The sequence below is a fragment of the Musca autumnalis genome, unplaced genomic scaffold, assembly GCF_047663935.1.
Source record: "Musca autumnalis isolate F117 unplaced genomic scaffold, ASM4766393v1 scaffold_4, whole genome shotgun sequence".
Classification (NCBI taxonomy): Eukaryota; Metazoa; Arthropoda; class Insecta; order Diptera; family Muscidae; genus Musca; species Musca autumnalis.
In genome coordinates this window covers 111,169,563-111,189,365 of record NW_027411977.1, presented here as the reverse complement: position 1 = coordinate 111,189,365, position 19,803 = coordinate 111,169,563, and the positions used below count along the sequence as shown (strand labels likewise).

The 19,803-nt window shown below is 32.7% G+C and overlaps 2 protein-coding genes across 2 annotated transcripts; both read right to left on the bottom strand.

Annotated features, from left to right (window-relative positions):
* Positions 1–227: 227 nt before the first annotated feature.
* On the bottom strand, positions 228–2,532 carry LOC141403648 (RNA-binding protein 45-like). Its single transcript, XM_073986383.1, has 7 exons — positions 1,582–2,532; positions 1,448–1,511; positions 1,294–1,391; positions 1,132–1,238; positions 901–1,071; positions 751–840; positions 228–587 (listed from the first exon to the last, which is right to left on the bottom strand). The coding sequence occupies exons 1-6, from the start codon at positions 2,351–2,353 to the stop codon at positions 754–756; spliced, it is 1,299 nt and encodes a 432-aa protein (XP_073842484.1). The 5' UTR covers positions 2,354–2,532; the 3' UTR covers positions 228–587; positions 751–753.
* Positions 2,533–5,362: 2,830 nt separating this feature from the next.
* On the bottom strand, positions 5,363–11,637 carry LOC141402106 (transmembrane protein 50B). The gene is made up of 4 exons (XM_073982787.1): positions 11,456–11,637; positions 5,890–6,024; positions 5,691–5,820; positions 5,363–5,627 (listed from the first exon to the last, which is right to left on the bottom strand). Exons 1-4 carry the CDS (start codon positions 11,537–11,539, stop codon positions 5,518–5,520), a joined length of 459 nt encoding a protein of 152 aa, XP_073838888.1. The 5' UTR covers positions 11,540–11,637; the 3' UTR covers positions 5,363–5,517.
* Positions 11,638–19,803: the final 8,166 nt, after the last annotated feature.

The window sequence follows — 19,803 nt, the reverse complement described above, 5'->3', positions numbered from 1 at the left end:
CACGCGACTACTGGCTAATAGTTTTTTCACGATACGTTATTTTACAGATGTGTAAATTTTCATTGGCATTTACCATCAACCGGATAATTGGTGTCTTTTTACTTACTAAATGTTGATGAAACAATTTTTTCAGCAACTTTTCCTTTATACAACTGTCAAAATTTGAAACATTTGTAATAATTATTACTAATTATCACGTGAAAAGACACAGCTAATAAAACAAAAAGTTTGTAATTTATTTTGGTTTATTCTATACACTGCTGATGAAAGTAAATACTTGTGAAACAAGTATTGAATCTTAATAAGACCTATATAAAGAATGGATGATTTCCTTTTTAGAGATGAAGTATCTCCCAATACTATAGACGATAATTTTAAGGATAATGATTTGTGATTGATTATAATTTATAAGTTAGTTTGTATTTTAGTGTGTGCAGTAGAGTAGGTAGGTATTAATTCCTTCAAGTAAGTAAATCCGTTATTTTTGTTTTGTTAGTTTCCAATAGTAGAAGTTGTTGTGGTAACATTTGAGTTGTCAGTTTATAGTGTTTCGTAATCGTTTTAGTCCACTGTTGTTACTTGTATGTCTGCGGAAACAAAAGACAAATAGACTTTCAATAATGAAATAATAGTTTTTCTACAATGTTATTTTTATCCAAACACGCAAATTTTATTCAAAAAATATTAAGCATATTACTTACCTTGTATTGTCTCGATACACAACGATAATTAAACATATTTTAAACTTACTTGTTAGTTTCGTCGCATACGCTTCCGGCTTCCATCATCGCCTGCGTTTTTAGAGCCATCATGTTTTACTTGTTCCTCAGCTTCAACAATCTAAAAAATAGTTTTTTTTTTTTTAAATAAAGTGTTATGAAACACTAAATGAAAAGGGACCTTTATTTTTGTTCCACATATTTCGGCGCCACTTAGGGTTTCCATTGCTTTCAATGCAGATTCTTTGTCAGCATATTTAATATAACCACATGATTTGTTTGGTAAAAAATACAAATCAATTAGTCCAGGCCAACAGCAAAATATGTTCTTTAATATGGCAACCGGAACTGGCTAAAATAGTAAATTGCTTGATTAGTATGGTAATTCAATCAAAAAGTGATTAGTTCTTACTGTAGGCATTATCATAAATAATCGCTTAGCTACTTGAGATTCGGCAGGGGCCATGGGATGCGATTGTGGTAAGGGCACACTGCAAAAAGTTTCCTTTCTAGTATGCTCTGAAATATCAAGAACATCTCTTGTAAATATACTTTTTCGAATATGATTACATACTCTCTATAAACGATGTATCAATGTGTGCCGAACTCATATCCGATAATTTGACTATTATACGTTCACCAACAGGATATTCAAATCCATGGATTTTTTCTCTGTTGAAGAATTATTTTTAATAAAACAAAGATAATTTATTGTGTAAAATAGTTACTTGGCGTAAATTGCAGATTCTGGATTGTGATATACGACAATAGCTTCATTATTATAGTCGCCCTCTATCAAGAGAAAATGAAAGAGATTTGATTATTTTATGAACTACAAAAAGTTACTCCATACAAATGTTACCTTTAAGAATTTGGCAGTAATCTAAACCAGGTACTATGTCAAATAATCGCCACAGCTGATCTTGTTTAATAGTCTTACTCACTATTACATTTAGCGAAGTTGGTTGAGATTGTTCGCCTCTTTTTAGCTTCAATAACTGACTGGGTTCGGCTTTTTCTGAATACTGTTCTTCAGTATGGCGCTTTGAGTTTTTCGGATCCGCAAATTTGGCCTTATATTTGGGTGAACAGTTTTCAAATGCCAAAGCTGCGTGATAAAATTTGGTATAGCGGATGTAACCGAAACCTTTGGGATTGCCGGTATCCTTATGTCGAATCAGAGTAACACTTTCTACTGGACCCCATATTTTGAATTCATTGCGTAGTTCTTGTTCGTCAACTTCTTTTGAACATTGTATGAAAAGTCTCACACATTGTTCCTGCTCAATTTTTTGAGATTTATTGGCTCCTTGACTTCGACTAGCAGCAACAAATACCCTTAATGGCCGATCAGATTTTCCTATTATACTACCATGCAATTCTTCCTGAGCCTTTGCTGCCTCAGACGTTTTTGCATATTTCACATATGCAAAGCCTTTGTTTTCCCCAGTATCCTTCTCCTTTATAATTTTAACATCCTGTAAGAGACCGTAGGGAGAAAAACTTTTACGGATATCATTTTCCGTATGACTTTTGTCGCAGAATATGAATAGGCGAGACATAGGAGGATCATCTTCACTTGCTTCGGGAGCCCGCCCAGCTTCGTTTCCGTGTTCAGAATAATCGGGCATCATGAACTTTTATTTTTAAAACGTATAAATTTATATTTTTGTATGTATGTACACCGCAATTACACACGAAAAGAATAAGAGATACTGATTTTTGGTCGATAAGAAGACAATGGAAAAATAACCAATAAAGATGAGTGGCCAAAACAGAATTACAAAATTGTAGGGATGCGTAAGTCGGCTATGACCTTCTTTCACGGTACAATTACAAAGGTAGATGCCTCAGCCCAGCTGATCGAATCTAAAACGTCAAAAAACTAGGAATTCGCCATGAAAAATCAAAACAAAAAACCATATGATTCGGTAAGTAAGAGGTAGCATGTCTACACTTTATAGACGAACACAAGCGATAAAAAGAGACAACAAGAGATCATTTGGCGAAAATTTTGACATTTTACATTACAAAAAAAGTTGCTTTGTTTTACCAATTCGCCGTTGTTTCTACCTTTTTATTGTACCATGCCAAAATTCAAATGATGAAATAGAATTTGACATTTACATGTCAATTCATGCAAGAATGTACTAATTTTCAAACAAAACAAATGTTGACATTTTACGTGTACAACTTTAAGTTTATTTGTTTTCTATTTTCGAGATACATCTACCTGTTTCTGTAAATCTGACCAGATTTGCCATACAAAAATTAAATCCTCTCACGACAGGGTTTATTTTAAATCCGGCACAAATCCACCAAAAATACAGTGTTGTATTCGGTATTTGTGCTAAAAATTCCAACTCTAGTCAAAAAGTACCAAAAGTTGCAACGGTTTTTGCAACGGAGTTTGGTCGCTTGAGATTTTATGGGGTTAATAAATCTAAAATTATTTGAAAACCATAAAATGTTTTATTTTTTTATATTATGCTTGGTTTACATTTACGAAATCCACTCGATTTCAACTGTCAATTCAATTGTTTAAACGTCAAATGAAATCGAATGGATTTCAGATGAGTTTTCATTTGACGTATACGCAAAGGAATTTTGTAGTGAAATCGAGTGGATTTCGTAAATGTAAACATAGTTTAACAAAGAAAACGTTGTTAACCCTGTTTTCTATGCGTCAAAAATATTCGGTTTTTGTAACTTTTGTTAACCAGGCGAGGCAGCTTATAGTACTTTTATATATAACAGGATTTAACAAACCCACTGGGTTTTAAATGTCAATTCCATTACATATACGTCAAACAAATCCTCATAAAGAAGGTTAACCCTGCAAAAGGCTATAATATAAACATGGCCTTATGTACGTAGGTCCCAATTTACATTGGGCGAGTTTACTTGCGGCAATTGTCATTTTGTAGGAGAGAGAGGTGAGGCATATGGTAACCCTTTGCCTCTCAGCACCCTCTCTCACCTAGAAACTGACAATTGCCGCAAGTAAACTCGCCTAATGTAAATTGGGACTAGGCCTTTAGGATGAAAAGAAGTATGTTATGGAAACAAATTTACTAGGCGTTTACACCAGACAGTTTGTCTTCAAATACAACTCTGATTTACTAACACATACATACATTTGTCGGCTGTCTCCCAGCTGTCTATCAGTTTTTCACAGACAGCACGGTTAACAAATTTTTGACATTTTTGTGAAAAAGAAGTGAGATGATAATTTAAATGTGTTGAAAACAAAAGAATATGTACAAAAACAAAATGTGTGAACGGAAAAGAAAAGGAAATCTATGGTTTTCATTCATAATTTAACAACTGTTTTTGCAGTTGTCTGGACGCCTACATCACAGAGGCAAGTTTTGGGTTTTTGACAATCAATACATGAAGTCAACTGTCCTGTCTTTTGTAAACGCAGGGATAATGAGGAGACCCTATTACATATTGAAAACACATGGTCTGTTCCTTTATGGGTACTTTACACGATATGTATTTTACATATGGATTGTCACTTTGCGTATACATTTTGTATATAAAAAGTGACAACCCATATGTAAAATACATATCGTGTAAAGTACCCATTAGGCGGCCATCAGACCATCTGCTTTTTCACATGTATGTTGTCACTTTGGGTATACTAATATACAGCACAGCTGATGTCATACATGTGAAAAAGCAGATGGTCTGATGGCGGCCTTACTTTTGAAAATGGTAAAACCGGCAAAAGTAGTAAAAGTTGTAAAGTGCTCCCATATGAAGTGTATGGTGTCACAAGTAAAGGAACGCTTTTCGAGTAAAAAGTGGTAAAACTTGAAGATTCTTGCACGTAAAGGAACAGAGCTACAATTTACAACAAAAGTAAAAATACAGATGATTGTCAATTCTACCTTCTATAAATGTGACCTGTTGGGAACCATAAATTTCAAATATGGGTTGTTTAGGGCAAAACCTATAATTCTGCGTGTGCGTTCAAAAATACAAAATACATGTATTTCAAAATTGAAATTACGATTTAATTTTAAAAACGGAACAAGTTGAGTTTAAGCATTAAGTTCGGATAAAATTATAATTTTTTTTTTATAGCCGGTATCTCGGGAAGTATGGACCGCAATAAATGTTGTATATATTTGTGATCAGGGTGACGAGACCTACCTGTGACAAAAATTTGGTCCCGATCCGAGCTTAATGAAAACATTCAACTTATGCCTATTCTTGGGTCTAAAATTAATTTGGGTATTCAAAAAGAAGAGTACACCCTAGTCCGTCCATAAAATACTCGAAAAATAAACGTAAACGGGGTGAACAAAATGCTTGAGGTGTGAAGAAAAAGGTGAAGTGTGTCTCTGTCATTTTGCAAAGGGAACGTGCATTCATCATCAAGGTTTTACATAATTAATTGCGTGTTGCGTGTGCGTTCAAAAAACAAGAACAAAATACATGTACATATTTGTTTTTGTTTTCAATTTGAAATACATGTATTTTATTTTTTCGAACGCACACGCAATTTATTAGGTAAAGCCTTCAAATACAAACATAGGTTCTGTTCCAGAACATTCAAGAATCTACTAATTTTTAATATTTTTTCGATATCAAAAATATTTATCGTAGTAAAAAAGTAAAAATGTGTAGATGTATATATTTAATACGCATTGAGATTTCTTTATTTCTATGGTAATTTATATTGATTAGAAATGTTACACAACTATAATTAGTAATAACTATATATGTTTATGTATTATAAATGTATGAATAAAGTTTATACTGCCTAAGAAATAACGTAGAGTATTGTTTACTCATTCCATAGCTCTTCATCCCGTCCAAACTTGTATGTAAGATTTGCTAAGAGTATCAATAAGTTTTGCATAAGCAATGCTACACCAAGGCCAGAATCCTTTTTAGCTATATAAAATAATGAATGGAATGAGTGGAAAATTTTATATAGATAAGATATGCACTACTTACGGTTGTTAATAAAGTCATCAATCATTACCCATATAGCTGCAATAATCGAAGCAAATCCCATTACAAATCCAATAAGAAGCCATATTTTTGCAATTCTAGCTCCAGATTCGGATGTATTATCTTCGGATATCTAAAATTGTAAATATTTAAATGATAATAATTATGCTGAAGAAGCTATAAAAGCAGAATACAATCTTACATGAGAGTTCTTCACAGTGTTCACCATAAAGAGACTAATTGTTCCAAAAACTCCAATAAAGACATGCCCGGTTGTTATTTGATGTTTTGGGTCTACAGACATGGCGTCTATTAAAGTCCACCATCCTGCAAAGAACTGAAATATATAAAAACACTTTTAACAATTCTGCATTTGTTCGATTCCTTTTAAAATACATTCGCTATGTTTTTGGTTTAAGAATGTGAAAATAGCGAAAAACATAGTAGTAAACCGTGCAAAGACAAAGAAGATATACATATGTAGAAGAATCTAATTACACTATGCAACACTGAAAATACAAACAACTTCTATTATGCATTTTTTGAAAGTACAGATTGAGACTATGGGCTCATCTAAACCGGGCTAAAACTACAGTTTTTTGCATTTATCGGACCTGTATCTCAGAAACGAGTGGGAATTTGGCCTTCCTATCTTTGGCAATATTTGGTCTGTTCCAGTACTGCAAGAATCTACTAATTTTTACTATTTTTTCCGATGACATAAAGGAAAAAATGTTATCGTAGTAAAAAATAGTAGCTTCTTGCAGGTTCTGGAACACAGCAATTGTAGCCCTAAACTAGTAAAATTAATTTTTGAACAGACCACATAGGAAAAACTCCATCTAGGGCATCAACATCGATAAAATATAGAAAATTTTATATAATTGCTAAACTTCTGGTCAGTATCTGCTAAACTACTGGGAGTTGAACCAAGTAACCGTTTGCAAAAATATTCCAAATAAAGATCTCAGCAATTCTACAGAACATTCTGAAACTCTTATTTCATGTTGTTTCAGCGGTATTTTTGATCGTTAATTTTACAACACGTATTTCAAACACAGTTCACACCAACAGTTTATTCTCGCATTTCGGATTTCACAGCATTTTTACGTATTTATTAAGTGGTCGTTGAAAAATATACTGAAAACAACGTGATAAAGCATTTCACAACAATGCACTGTGGTCCCAGCCCGCGACAAAAATACCAAAATCGAAGTCTACAAATTTTGATTGTAACTATTCAAATCTATCGCAGACACATCAAATTTAATATTCCGGCTTTCTTTTTACAACTTCTAACAGTACTTGCTAAAGCAGAGCCATAGAAGTGAGCATTTCCATTTGAAGAAATTGAGACATTGAAATTTCGATTAACGTAGTGACAAGTTTCAAGTGATATCACAAAAAAGTAATGTGTAAAACGACTATAGTAAGAAATGGATGTTAGAGTTAATGGTATTATTGTTTTTAATGAATTTCTGTGAGTGTTTTTTTTATTTAGTATTGCGAAAAGAAATAGACTTTTAGTACCTTGGATCCTCGCGGATCCTCACGTTATTTTTACTTAAATGTTCGTGGAAGTGTCCAGAATTAGAAAAAAATTATCTCGTCTGCCGAAAGTTGCCGAGCGGTATTCAGTTTTCATTATACTGAGTATACTCGAAGTTTTGTGAATGTTTAGTATAGGATTTTTGGGTGTTTTCAAGCAAGCGGTGTTGGTGTTTTGCATTTTGTTTCGATTCTTTTTTATAAAAAATGATGTTTTTAGGATTACTGTATGAATTTGGGTTTTCACATTTGTATGTTTTGAAATATGGTGTTCAAAAAACTTTGTCAATGCCAGCATGGGACGCACGATATTCGAAGAAATTATAGCAAACCTTCAGGTGGATGTTGCCGGATATGATTTCTCTAAGTTGTAAGATCGTATAAAAGACACCATTATTTTTGAAACATACATGCCACTTCAAAAATTATCTGCCGTTGAAAGTAAAAACGCGGAAGTCCTGCCGTAGATTTAAGCTCCACACAGATATCTAAACAACATTGAATGGTTAAATTGGCAAGCAGTGTGGTCTGGTTTACTGTTTATATATCCTGGTACATTTGTAGTCGATCTGGGAATTCTCCTAATCGATATATCCTGTAGCTAGTATTTATTGTAATAGATGCCAACCCATCCTCGCGAACTAAAAGTCTCATAAAACATCATAGTTTCCAGATATTCCCTATTTGAGACCTATAGGACATTGTTTACATCTAATATGATCTGGTACACCTTTAGTCCATATGTTAACCCTCTTAGTAAGAATAATATGTGCCTCACATTGTTGATACATGTTACCAGTCAATCCTTGTCAAGAATAAAATTCATAAAATGTCATGATTTTTACAAACGTTTTTGTAAACAAATTTAGACCAAATACTTAAATATGCCAAATATCGGGAGTTAACATGATATAGGACTATACCAAAATGTGGACATATATAGATGAATTTTGGCAAGAATGTTTGATACAAATTATAAACTAGAAATGTCAAATAGCAGCACATTCAGTTGGAAATTATGGTCAAAATCGTGAATTTATAAAAAACGGGAGGTACGTCTATATGGGGGATATACCAAAACATGGACCTGTATCGACCATGGACCTACGCAAGATGTTTAATGCCACCAAAGAACACAAAATGTCAAATTACAGCGAATTAACTTTGAAAATTCAGACAAATTGTTGAAATTGATAAAAAACTGGAAGTACCGTTATAAGGGGTCCATACCTAAAAGTCGACCAATCCTGACGATTTGTGGGGAAAATTATCTTCTAGTCACTACGAGTTTACTGTAAAATTTTCAGATCGATATCTTGATTAGAAATATTTTTGTCGCTCTCTCCCATACAAGCTAAACCACAGTGCAATGGTATGTTCTGAAGAGTTGCGTATTACATTCCAGCGAATATTTTTCGATATTTAATAAAATTTGAGGCAATAAATGTAGTTTGTCGAGTTCAATATTACTCCAGATATTTTATTCGTTCCCTTATCTACACATTTGCTTCAGGGGTCAAAAAAAGATTCGCATTAGTTTTAGAGGTATAGCCCCGAAAAGCTTTAAAGTCAATATTTAACCATGTTTAGATGGAACCATAATATCCAAGCTGGATCTGACACCACAAAACCCAACTAGGGTTTTTATTAGCTACTATTTGTTAGGTGCGTTGAGATGAGATCGCAGCATTATCCCAATAAAGTAGGCGAGAGTCTAAAACGCCGTTTGCATTAGAGTTTTTGCCGGGTTAACTTTCTTTATACACAATGGAATTGACATTTGAAACCAAGAGTGTTTATTAAATCTAATTACAGTTAGTCAACTTAATTATTGCAAAACCAAAATTATTACAAAATTTTCATCATTTTGTTGGTATAAATAAATATCATTATTAATATTTTTGTTAACAGTTTAATTCTTACAAATGTTTATTAATAAAATAAAAAAGTAGCTAAATTTCACTAGCAATTTTCTTATAATTAACAAAAAGGAGAACAACTCATTATTTGTACTGTCCACTAAAGAATTGCAAAATTCACAACTTTTCAGTCTTTCACGGTATTTTTTCGAAAAGTTGGTTCTAATATTTCGTATGCCCACCTTGGGCATCAATAAAAGCTTGTAAACGTCTCTGAATTTAATAAATAAGTTTCGGAATGTAATGTTCCAATGGTATTTCTTCCTTTCTTCTTTAATTCATTTTATTAAGTCCCTCCTATTCTCGACTTTTTTCTTTAGGTGTACCCATAAATTGTCGTTCGGGTTAATATCTAGACTTTGGACTGAGGTGTCAGTTGTATAACAACCAAGTTTTACATTAATAAGATTTATGCTTTGGGTCGCTGTCTTGGTAGTACTTGTATTGCAATTTGTTAGAATTTCAGGGTCAACAGGCCTAAATTTGGTTAAATCTTTTTTTTTTTAATATCTAAATAAATCGCCTCTTCAAATATTTCTTCCAAAATCTGGATGTTACCAATGTCACTGCTTGGTATACAACCCATACCATAACTGACAGTTTTCTGAATTTTACGGTATGTATTGAATATTTGTTTTCTATATATTGTGCTGGGAGGGCAATGGTTTTTACCTAGTCACTCGTGATGAAGGCTTGTTATTATGTAGCACTTTTCTAAATTTTCCATGTGACACACTTACTGCTGCTTTGGGATATTTCGTCAATTTCTTTAATCATTCTCCTGTCGAATCGTGGAGTTACTATTTTTGGCCTGCCATGTAACGTCTTTCATTTGAGCCTGCCTTCTCTCTCGGTGCGGTATATGATGTTTTATACAGTTCTCAGCCTATGAGAGGTGATGTAAGCGATTTCTCTGACGGATTTACCATTATAATAATTGGAATGGACCAAATGTAGCATATTTTCCGAAATCAGTTTACCTGACTTCCCCTTTTTCTGAATATACCTTCTATGTTACACAATTAATTTATGATCAAAAATTATGGATCAACGTGTCCACATACCATAAAAGGCATAAAAATCCTTAATTACAAAAAATAGCGGTGAAAATGCCGCTATTAATTCATTTTGCAATTATTTAGTTGACATCACAAAAATCAGCTACCTATCCTTTGTTTCCTATCTGGTTGTTTTTGTTATTTCCGACCGATTTCTGCATTTATTGGCTTGATGTTGTCATCAGGAAAATCAACAGATATGTGTAAAAACCCAACATTATTGAAAGAATTTCTTGTAGTAATTCCTAATTAAAAATTAAAATTTTTAAAATTCATGGCTAACAATAATGTAGTTGATTAACTGTATATGCGAAGTAGTTCACTTATATTTTGTTGTACATATCCATGGAATTGTGAATTAACTTTTAGTTGTTTTTTTTTTTTCAACGGTAATATAAATGAACACACTATAAGCTAAAACTAGGGCTCCCATTTCAAAAATTTTAAAAGTTTTTTGGGAACAAGATGAGTTTAGGGCCCGGTCCCGGATCTTGATGGTATATACTACATATAGCCGTTGTGGCCCTGAGTATAATGATATACATTTTGTCTTGCACAAGTCAATACTTACGGAAATATGGGCCTCCAAAGTTCCGCAAATACCAAAGATATTCTCGAGAACGGGAACAAAATTTTCTTTTAAATTATATTTTTTCTAAATAGCCGGCCTTTTCGGGAATGGGAAAAAATGTTCTTTCAAATTGCAAATTTTTCTAAGTTGTCGGCCTTGAAACAACCGAATTTTCGGAATTTCAGATACACATATGCCGGGAAGTATGAACTTGTGGAAGACAAAATGTATTGCATTATACTCAAGGCCACAAAGACTATCTGTGGTATATATATCAAGATCCGGGACCGGGCCCTAAACTCAACTTATGTCGTTTTTTGTCCGAGAGAAAGCGAGCTGGAATGCAGAATGCAGTGCAATTGTACTCGATGTTTCCAGTTCAAAACTCGTCATCAGCGCAAGATTTTGGAGGAAGTTGAATGTAGTGACTGGATTTTAAAATTTTTCCACAGAAAGTCGCATAGCTGCACTACCTTCCTTTGAGATCAAATTTGGAGAAAATTAATACATTTGTAACTTGTTTTTTTAATTTTAGTTTGTTTTTAATGTCCGTAATCAAAAGTATGTTTAAAATATTTTACTACAGACTAGCACAAAAACATAATACACAAAGAAAACAACAAAGGCACATTCCGAAAAGTTTATGGCCGTAAAACTTTACTCCCAGCTTACCAATAAACCCGCAATTAAGGATGAATTCTTATTGCGGGCTGTTTCAGATGTAAACCAATCCCTAATATTATCCAAGATAGACATTTTCAAGACTTTCAGAGATTTTTTTTGGCGAAGTATTTATAAAAAATTTTCTGCCTGCTTCTTCTTATTGTTTTGTTGACTAATAGTATTAATACGAAGCCAGCCAGCAGTCCAGACGCCGTCGAAAGCTAAGTCCCGGTCCACACTAGCGTGAATTTCATTAAAAAATTTCATGAAATTAGTCGTTCTTAAATCGAGTTCCCCACTACAGCAATTTTATGATTTTACTCTTCTATGGAAGTCTATCTAGAGACGCATAATTTCATGCAATTTTTTCAATGAAATCACTCTAGTGTGGACCGGGACTAACCGTTATTTAATACGGCACGCTACTAGACCGTGTTTAGACATTCACACTGGAAAGAAAATTTTTCTTCTCAATTTCTTTTAAAAATTTCCTTGTTGTTTAGACACGGAAATCATGTTTGTGCTGTTTTAGTCGGCTTTCACACTGTGTACTTTCGTCACGGACACGACGTCATTTCTTGCTTTCCGTTTTCACCTCATTCGTATTTTTTTGTAAGCAGGGTTGCATTTTTGTGGGATTTTTGCACCAATCGTACATTTTTACTTAAGCGTACTATTCAAGTACCGAATGTAAAAAAATGCTTTAATGAAATATGTTGAAATAGAGATTACAAAATATGTGTTTATATTGACTCTGATGAAAAACATCATTGCAGGTAAGAAACATAATAAATTAGTGCAGTAGAATAATTATTTTGTGTATGAATTTACATCAACAGTACTTTTCCGTACGTTTTCTTCACTACATTTTCCCACCCTGGCAACATCTACGAATGAACATTAAAATGGAAACTGTGAAATGGTGTCGTCAAAACGACACTGTGTGAAAGCCGACTTAGAGGTAATTTACACGAGGAAACAATGTTTCCTCTAAAACGTGTGTTCCGTTTTGATTCTCATTCGTAATTGCATTTTCAGGGTTGCGCTGTTTAACAAGCGTACCTTTTGAACGGTAGACGTACGTTTTTACATAAAGTTACCAAAAATGATTATCTACCTATTGTACATGAATATTCAAAAAACAATTCTTTGGAAAACTACAAAAACAGGTAAAAAGAAAGGGTTAATAATATAAATAACCATTCATGAAAAATTCCGTAAAAAGTATTGACACATGAGGGTAAAAAATACCTGTATTACCTGTCGTAAATTGTTAAAAATGGGTATCAATTTATGAAGTAGGGAAATACCTTACTATAACAATTACAAGAAACATTTTTTACAACACAAAATAAATAAATTATTATGAAATTATTATTTATTTCTTGCACATATCCATCCAAAAGTGCCTTTTGTACGTTTTTGTACAATCATTTCTACATTTGTTCCCAACACTGACCAATTTTGCGAATGAGAATCAAAACGGAACACACGTTTTAGAGGAAACAAGGAAACATTGTTTCCTCGTGTAAATTACCTCTTACATTTAAGCGATTTGTCTTACGATTTTTTGTCTCCTCTTTGTGGTGGTTATTCTTGTTAGGCAGAGTTGCAAAACATAGTAAGAGAAATTGAAACAAAATTTAGTTTTGCAATGAATTTTGTGCATAAAAAATCATTTAAAGCATAAAATGATTATTTGTTATAAGCATTTTAAAATTTGTATAACATATTTTTATAAAATACCTTCTTTTTACATTAAGTATTTTTAACAAAATGTACACTTGGTACCATGTTACAAAAAAATGCAACCCTGTGTGTGAAATTTACGAAGATGAGCAAAGAGGAGACAAAAAATCGTAAGACAAATCGCTTAGAACGTTTTCACACGATAAGGTTTGCCTGCTCAAAAATGCGTTGTCCGTTTTGGTTCTCATTCGTAAATTGTGTCAGTGTTGAAACAAAATGTGGAAGTAAGTGAACGAAAACGTACATAAAGTACTTTTTTGATAAATTCGTTCAAGAAATACTTTTTATTTAATTTGTATTATACAAACATTACTTCAAGAAGATGTTATGATTTTTAATTAATTTCTTTTATAGTTTTCGTAATTGAGATTATTTTAAATGTTTTGAAAGAAAAATGTTCGAACAGAATTGTTTGTATAAAAGGGGACGAAAAAATCCATCAAGAAAAATTGCCTAATGTAAATCTGATCATGGTATAGTAATTACTGTTTCCTCACATATTTTTATAAAATTAAGAATGTGTGTGTGCGAAATGTTTAAGAAAAAAAATGTAAACAAATACTCATTTTTGTGTTAAATGCTGTAAGAAGTGACAATACTCACATAAACCTTTTTGGTACATTTATGTAAAACCGTACTTCTTTTTGTTCAAAAAGTACGCTTGTATAAAATGACTTCAAAAACGCAACACTAGATGTGAAAATTACGAATGAGAGTCAAAACGGAAACCACGTTTTTGAGCAGGCAAACCTTATCGTGTGAAAACGTTCTTAAATGTAAGACGGCTTTCACACAGTGTCGTTTTGACGACACCATTTCACAGTTTCCGTTTTGATGTTCATTCGTAGATGTTGTCAGGGTGGGAAAATGTAGTGAAGAAAACGTACGGAAAAGTACTGTTGATGTAAATTCATACACAAAATAATTATTTTATTGCACTCATTTATTATGTTTCTTACCTGCAATGATGTTTTTCATCAGAATCAATATATACACGTATTTTGTAATCTCTATTTCAACATATTTCATTAAAACATTTTTGTACATTCGGTACATGAATAGTACGCTTAGGTAAAGATGTACGGTTGGTTCAAAAATCCCGCAAAAATGCAACCCTGCTTACAAAAAAATACGAATGAAGCGAAAACGGAAAGCAAGAAATGATGTCGTCTCCGTGACGAAAGTACACTGTGTGAAAGCCGTCTAAAACAGCACTTTGTGTCAATTTTATAATTTTTCTTATTCTTTTTCACATTCATTTTCTCATTGCGCCGTTCATAAACAAAGCCAAGGCAAAATTGTAATGAAAAATAAAAATGGACGTGTGTGATAAACAATTAATTATTAAAGGAACCCTTGAATTGCATTTAAATTTTGATATTTCCACTTATTTCAAATTGTTTTTGCTTAAAAAAATAGTTTTTCCTCCAAATGTTTTTTTTTTTCAATTGTCTCCGCTGTTGTTTGTTTCTCGACAGAGAAAATAAAATGAAAGAAAATGCAAAAACAAATCTGCAGCCAACTCATGATATAATGAATAGGTAGCAGCAACTGCCGTTTTTGGTAACATAAGATGTCAAAATTTGACATAAATTCAATGCAATTGACACATTTGGCCTGTTCCCGTACTTTATAAAGTGGTAAAAGTCGTAAAAGTTGTAAAAGTCGTAAACGATTTTCATATAAATTTTGTGTACGGGAACGCAAAATGTGTAAAAGTGGTAAAAATTGTAAAAACTTTTTAGTTCTGGAACAGAGCTATTATGTTACCATCAGCTGGGCTTCAGCTGGGCTGATAATGCTACGTCGATGGTCAGACTAGCACGATTTCAACATGGCGACGGCAAGTTTATTGGCGAGGGGTATGAAGTTGTGAAACCCGTGTACATGGTTTTCTGTGTTTGTTGTGTTGCCTCTTCTTGTTATTCGTTGCAGGTTTTTTCTTCCATTTTCTTTCATTTTTATTTTCTCAAGCAAACGTTAAGAACAAAACAAGCATAAATAGATTTAATAAAAACATTTAATTAATGAAATAGTGAAAATTAAACTATTAATTTAATTATTAATGTTAATTATTTTGTGCTGTTTTTTAGTTTATTTATGTTTGTTTTGTTTTTATTGGTATGAGAAACACAACAAACGCGAATGGTAAAATAAAGAGGACACGCAAAAATCTTAAATTTGACGTTGACGTGTGTGGACACTAACGAAACTTGAAAAGAAACTTTAACGAAATTGGTTTCAAGAAACCTTGCTAGTCTGACCATCGACTACCTATTCATTGTATCATGAGCCAACTTCAGGTTGTATACAAAGAAAAACGAAACAAAACATATGGTCTGTTCCCGTACTACACATTTTTACTCCGATAACCGATTTTTCCTTTATGTTATCGAAAAAAATAGTAAAAATGTGTAGAAATGTGCAGTACTGGAACAGACCAATTTTCTTTCCCATCAACTTTCCCTGTATAAACAGGGACCTAAATTAAAGCGTAATATATACTAGAGTTGTGTAGTTCCGGAACGAACTAGTTCCAAAGAACTACGTATGTTCCCTGCGTGTTCCAGGCTGCAATCTTCCTTGGATTGAATGTGAAATCGTCACTATAACTAATTTTTCAAAATCTTTTCTCTTTATTTTCTCTCTCCCAAGCACATACATACATACATACGTGGAAACTTTGTGGGGGCTACAACAACAACGATCTATTGAAACTATATCCTTGCGTTTATACAGTTCCTTTAGATCGTATAGTTCATTTCTTTCTTCTCGTTCCTTCAATTTAACGCCTTCGTCGAGCTTCCGTAGTTGCTGTTTGTTCACTGTAATTTATATGTTTGTATCATGGTACAATAATACAGGTAGCATTATCATGCCAGCTGATGGTAACATAATGTGTCAATTGCATTGAATTGATGTCAAATTTTGACATCTTATGTTGCCAACAATTGCCGATGCGGCTACCTGTGTATTTGTACCATGGTTTGTATGTGAGTTCATGAAAACATTTCGGTCTCGGAACTATATGGAACAAAGGAAACAAAAAGAGCAATGAAAGTGAAAGATTGGTTGAACTGTTTAGGTCTCGGAACTATTTGGAATGCAAAGAACGATGAAAGAGAAAGATTCGTTGAACTATATCGGTCTCGGAACTATTCAGAACTATATTAAAGAACTAGTTCCCTTTAGAAAAGGATCTAGAAACATCAATCCGCTCCGGGAACTAGATTACCCAACTATACAATAGGTGTGTTCGTTTAGTCAGTAATTTGTACAAGTCCAGTAACTTCTTGTAAACGACTAAAGGCCTCTGCACATACGACGCGTTGAGCGTCGCGTTACAACAACCACATGAAAACTTCAAGAACAAACTTGGCGTCACTTACACATTTTTCATGTGGTTGTTGTAACGCGGCACTCAACGGACCGTATGTACCGAAGCCTTCAGGCCAATTTGTCAAATGCATCGTTATCGTATTAAAATGTAAACAACAATTTTGACAGCTTGATGGACTTTCAATCAAAATAGTTTTGTTGTAGTAATTTCTGACTCACCTTTTTATAGTACGGTTACATTAGAGTTTTTTGCCGGGTTAACCCACTTCATGAAGATTTACTTGACGTTTGCACTATGGAATTAACATTTGAAACCCAAACCCACTGGGTTAATCCGGTTAAGGGTAACCGGGGTATAAATTGTGTTATTTGCGTAATTTATATATTGTGGTCATATGAAATTGTATGCTAAAGTGAACGCAAAAACTAATAGCCCGTTTAGACTAGTCATTTTAAATCGACTCGATTTCTATATCCAGCTTTCAAATCCTAGTTGTTTAGACTAGTCTAAAATGATATAAGATGCCAGTCATCCATGGTAGAATAAAAAAAGGTAGCAGCAGTACACAGCTGACTAAACTGGGTTGTAACGTTAGTGTCAAATTTCATATGACATTTTATACATTTATTTCTATTTCGATGTACATTAGGGACATATATTTTTGGAGAAAAAAAATATATCATTCGAAAAAACCATTTCCCAAAAAGACTTCTTCATATCAATGATATGTACCCTCCTCCATGTTCGAACGATAAGCCGCGCAATAAATCCCTACTTGTAGAGGCGATACAACGTTTGTTAATATGTGAGGTATTTTGTTAGAATTTTAAAAAAATAAAGCCCTAATAAACATGAGCTTCTTTGATTTCTAAAACAAAACATTGAAACAGCTTCTCCTTTTTCTATGAATTTCCAGCGACCCCAACATTTTCTGCAAGAATTCTACTTTCTGCGAGAATTTATGCATTTAGTGGAATGATGTGGAAACATAAAAATTGAAAATGTAACGAATTTTCATTCATGTTTACCAAAATATTCAACCAAATGTGAAAAATTATTAGTTTTTTAAATTCCAATAATTTATAGACATTTCCTTGTTTTGTTTACAAATACAACTGGCAGTAACGTTACAAACAAAAACAAATTCCTTTGTGGTTGTTGTTCGAGTTGTATTTGTTGTAGTATTAACTTTACCTTGTATTTGTTCCACCATGCCAGTCATCTTTGTTTGCGTATACATACTCGAATTTGCAAAAATAATTGCTTGAAAATTAAAAATGGAATGGAATACTGCAAAAAATAATCTGACAAATTGCTATTAAATTTGTTGTTTACAATTTATATAAAATTAAAGCTACATCCATTTTCTTTTTATTTAATATTTTTTCTATTTTTCCGCTTCTGTTTGTTTTTGTGTGTTTGTGTTTACAGTTATTTGAAAAATGTAAATAATAGTGTTATGGCTTTTTTACAACCTCATATCTCTGTGTCATATTTGGATGAGCTTTTGCATAAGATTAGATAAAAACTTAATTACAAGGTGATTCGATAAAAAAGCTCACTCACAAAAAGCTTTTAAAGTTTTTATAGATGAGCTTTTTGGAAAAAATGTTGGAGTCACATTAAGCACATAAATAACTCAAAACAATCGTTAAAGGCACACAACATAACCCAAATGACATGCTCTTGTTTCGTACTAATGTTCTGTTCCAGTACTGCAAGAATCTACTAATTTTTACAATTTATTTCGATAACATAAAGAAAAAAATTTTATCGTAGTAAAAAATAGTAGCTTCTTGCAGGTTCTGGAACAGAGCATAAATTTATCATCGTATCATTACATATATATCATTTTATATCATATATAGCATCACATAAATTAAAAGTGGTTTGTGAGGGACCTTTTTCAATATTAAAATGGAATAAAAATTATTTGAGTCATTTGCTCTGTTCCAGAACCTGCAAGAAGCTACTACTTTTTACTACGATAACATTTTCTCCTTTATGTTATCGAAGAAAATAGTAAAAATTAGTAGATTCTTGCAGTACTGGAACAGACCAATTAATAGGCAAAATGTCATTTATTCGTGCAACAGGGAAAAAATTTTGGAGCAATTTTTTTTTTTCATTTCATAGGATTTAAAAAAAATTGTCAAAGTGGTTTGTGCGTGACCTTTTTTAATAAATAAATGGAATGAACGTTATTTTTAGCATTAATAATCAAAAGTTCATACACTCTCGCTACAGGAAATCATATTTGAGAAAAAAAGGTAAATAAACGACACATGAACATAGATGCCAATATTGGTACAGGCTGCAATAGTTGCATTTTTAAGGGTTGTTTACACCATCTATCAATGTCGTATGAGATGTCAAATTTTCTACCTGCGAATGTTGTACACATAGTGTGACCACTATGAAAATTTTCATCTATCAAAATGATTTGGCAACTCATATGTAAATTTTTCATTTAGGGAGCGCTCTATTTGATACGGCATTCTTGTATGTAAACCAGCCATGCACGCGTCTTTACGAAAAAGTTAACTACAACTCTCTTTCCCATACAAAAACCAAAATAGCATTCTCTTCTTGTGCATCATTGATGTAAACATAAATTTATCAGCTGTTTTCTGGCATTCTCAAAAAAAAAAAGAAAAACAAAATCTTTTAAAAAAGAAAATGGAAAGTTATGTATATTTAAATATTTAGAAAAGTAAACAAAGGGTGTTTATAATGTAATTTTCAGATCGATTGGTCGAAAAAAGCAGTCTTGGAAATGATTGCTTTGTGGCAAAAACATAAATGCCTCTATAACCCCAAAAACCTATTCTACCACAACAAACATGCTGGATATTAATTTTCCTTCAACAAAATTAAAATTTGCGCAAATTTGCAACTCAACAATAAATGTAAATAATGACAAAAACAGCTGTTTTTATATTTATAGGTTATGTCATACGAAAATAACACATGTAGGTATGAACGCACAAATTGAAAGTTGTATGGATGACGTCAATTTTGACAAACATAGAGAATGTCGAATGGGTGAAAGAAATTACAGCTCATATGACATTGATACATGGTTGCTCTGTTCCAGAACCTGCAAGAAGCTACTTTTTTTTACTACGATAGCATTTTTCCCTTTATGTTATCGGAAAAAATAGTAAAAATTAGTAGATTCTTGGAGTTCTGGAACAGACCAGGTGTAAACAGCCCTTTAGGAGCAAAAAGCAGTGTTGAGTATCAAAATATTTCGATTTAACATTTG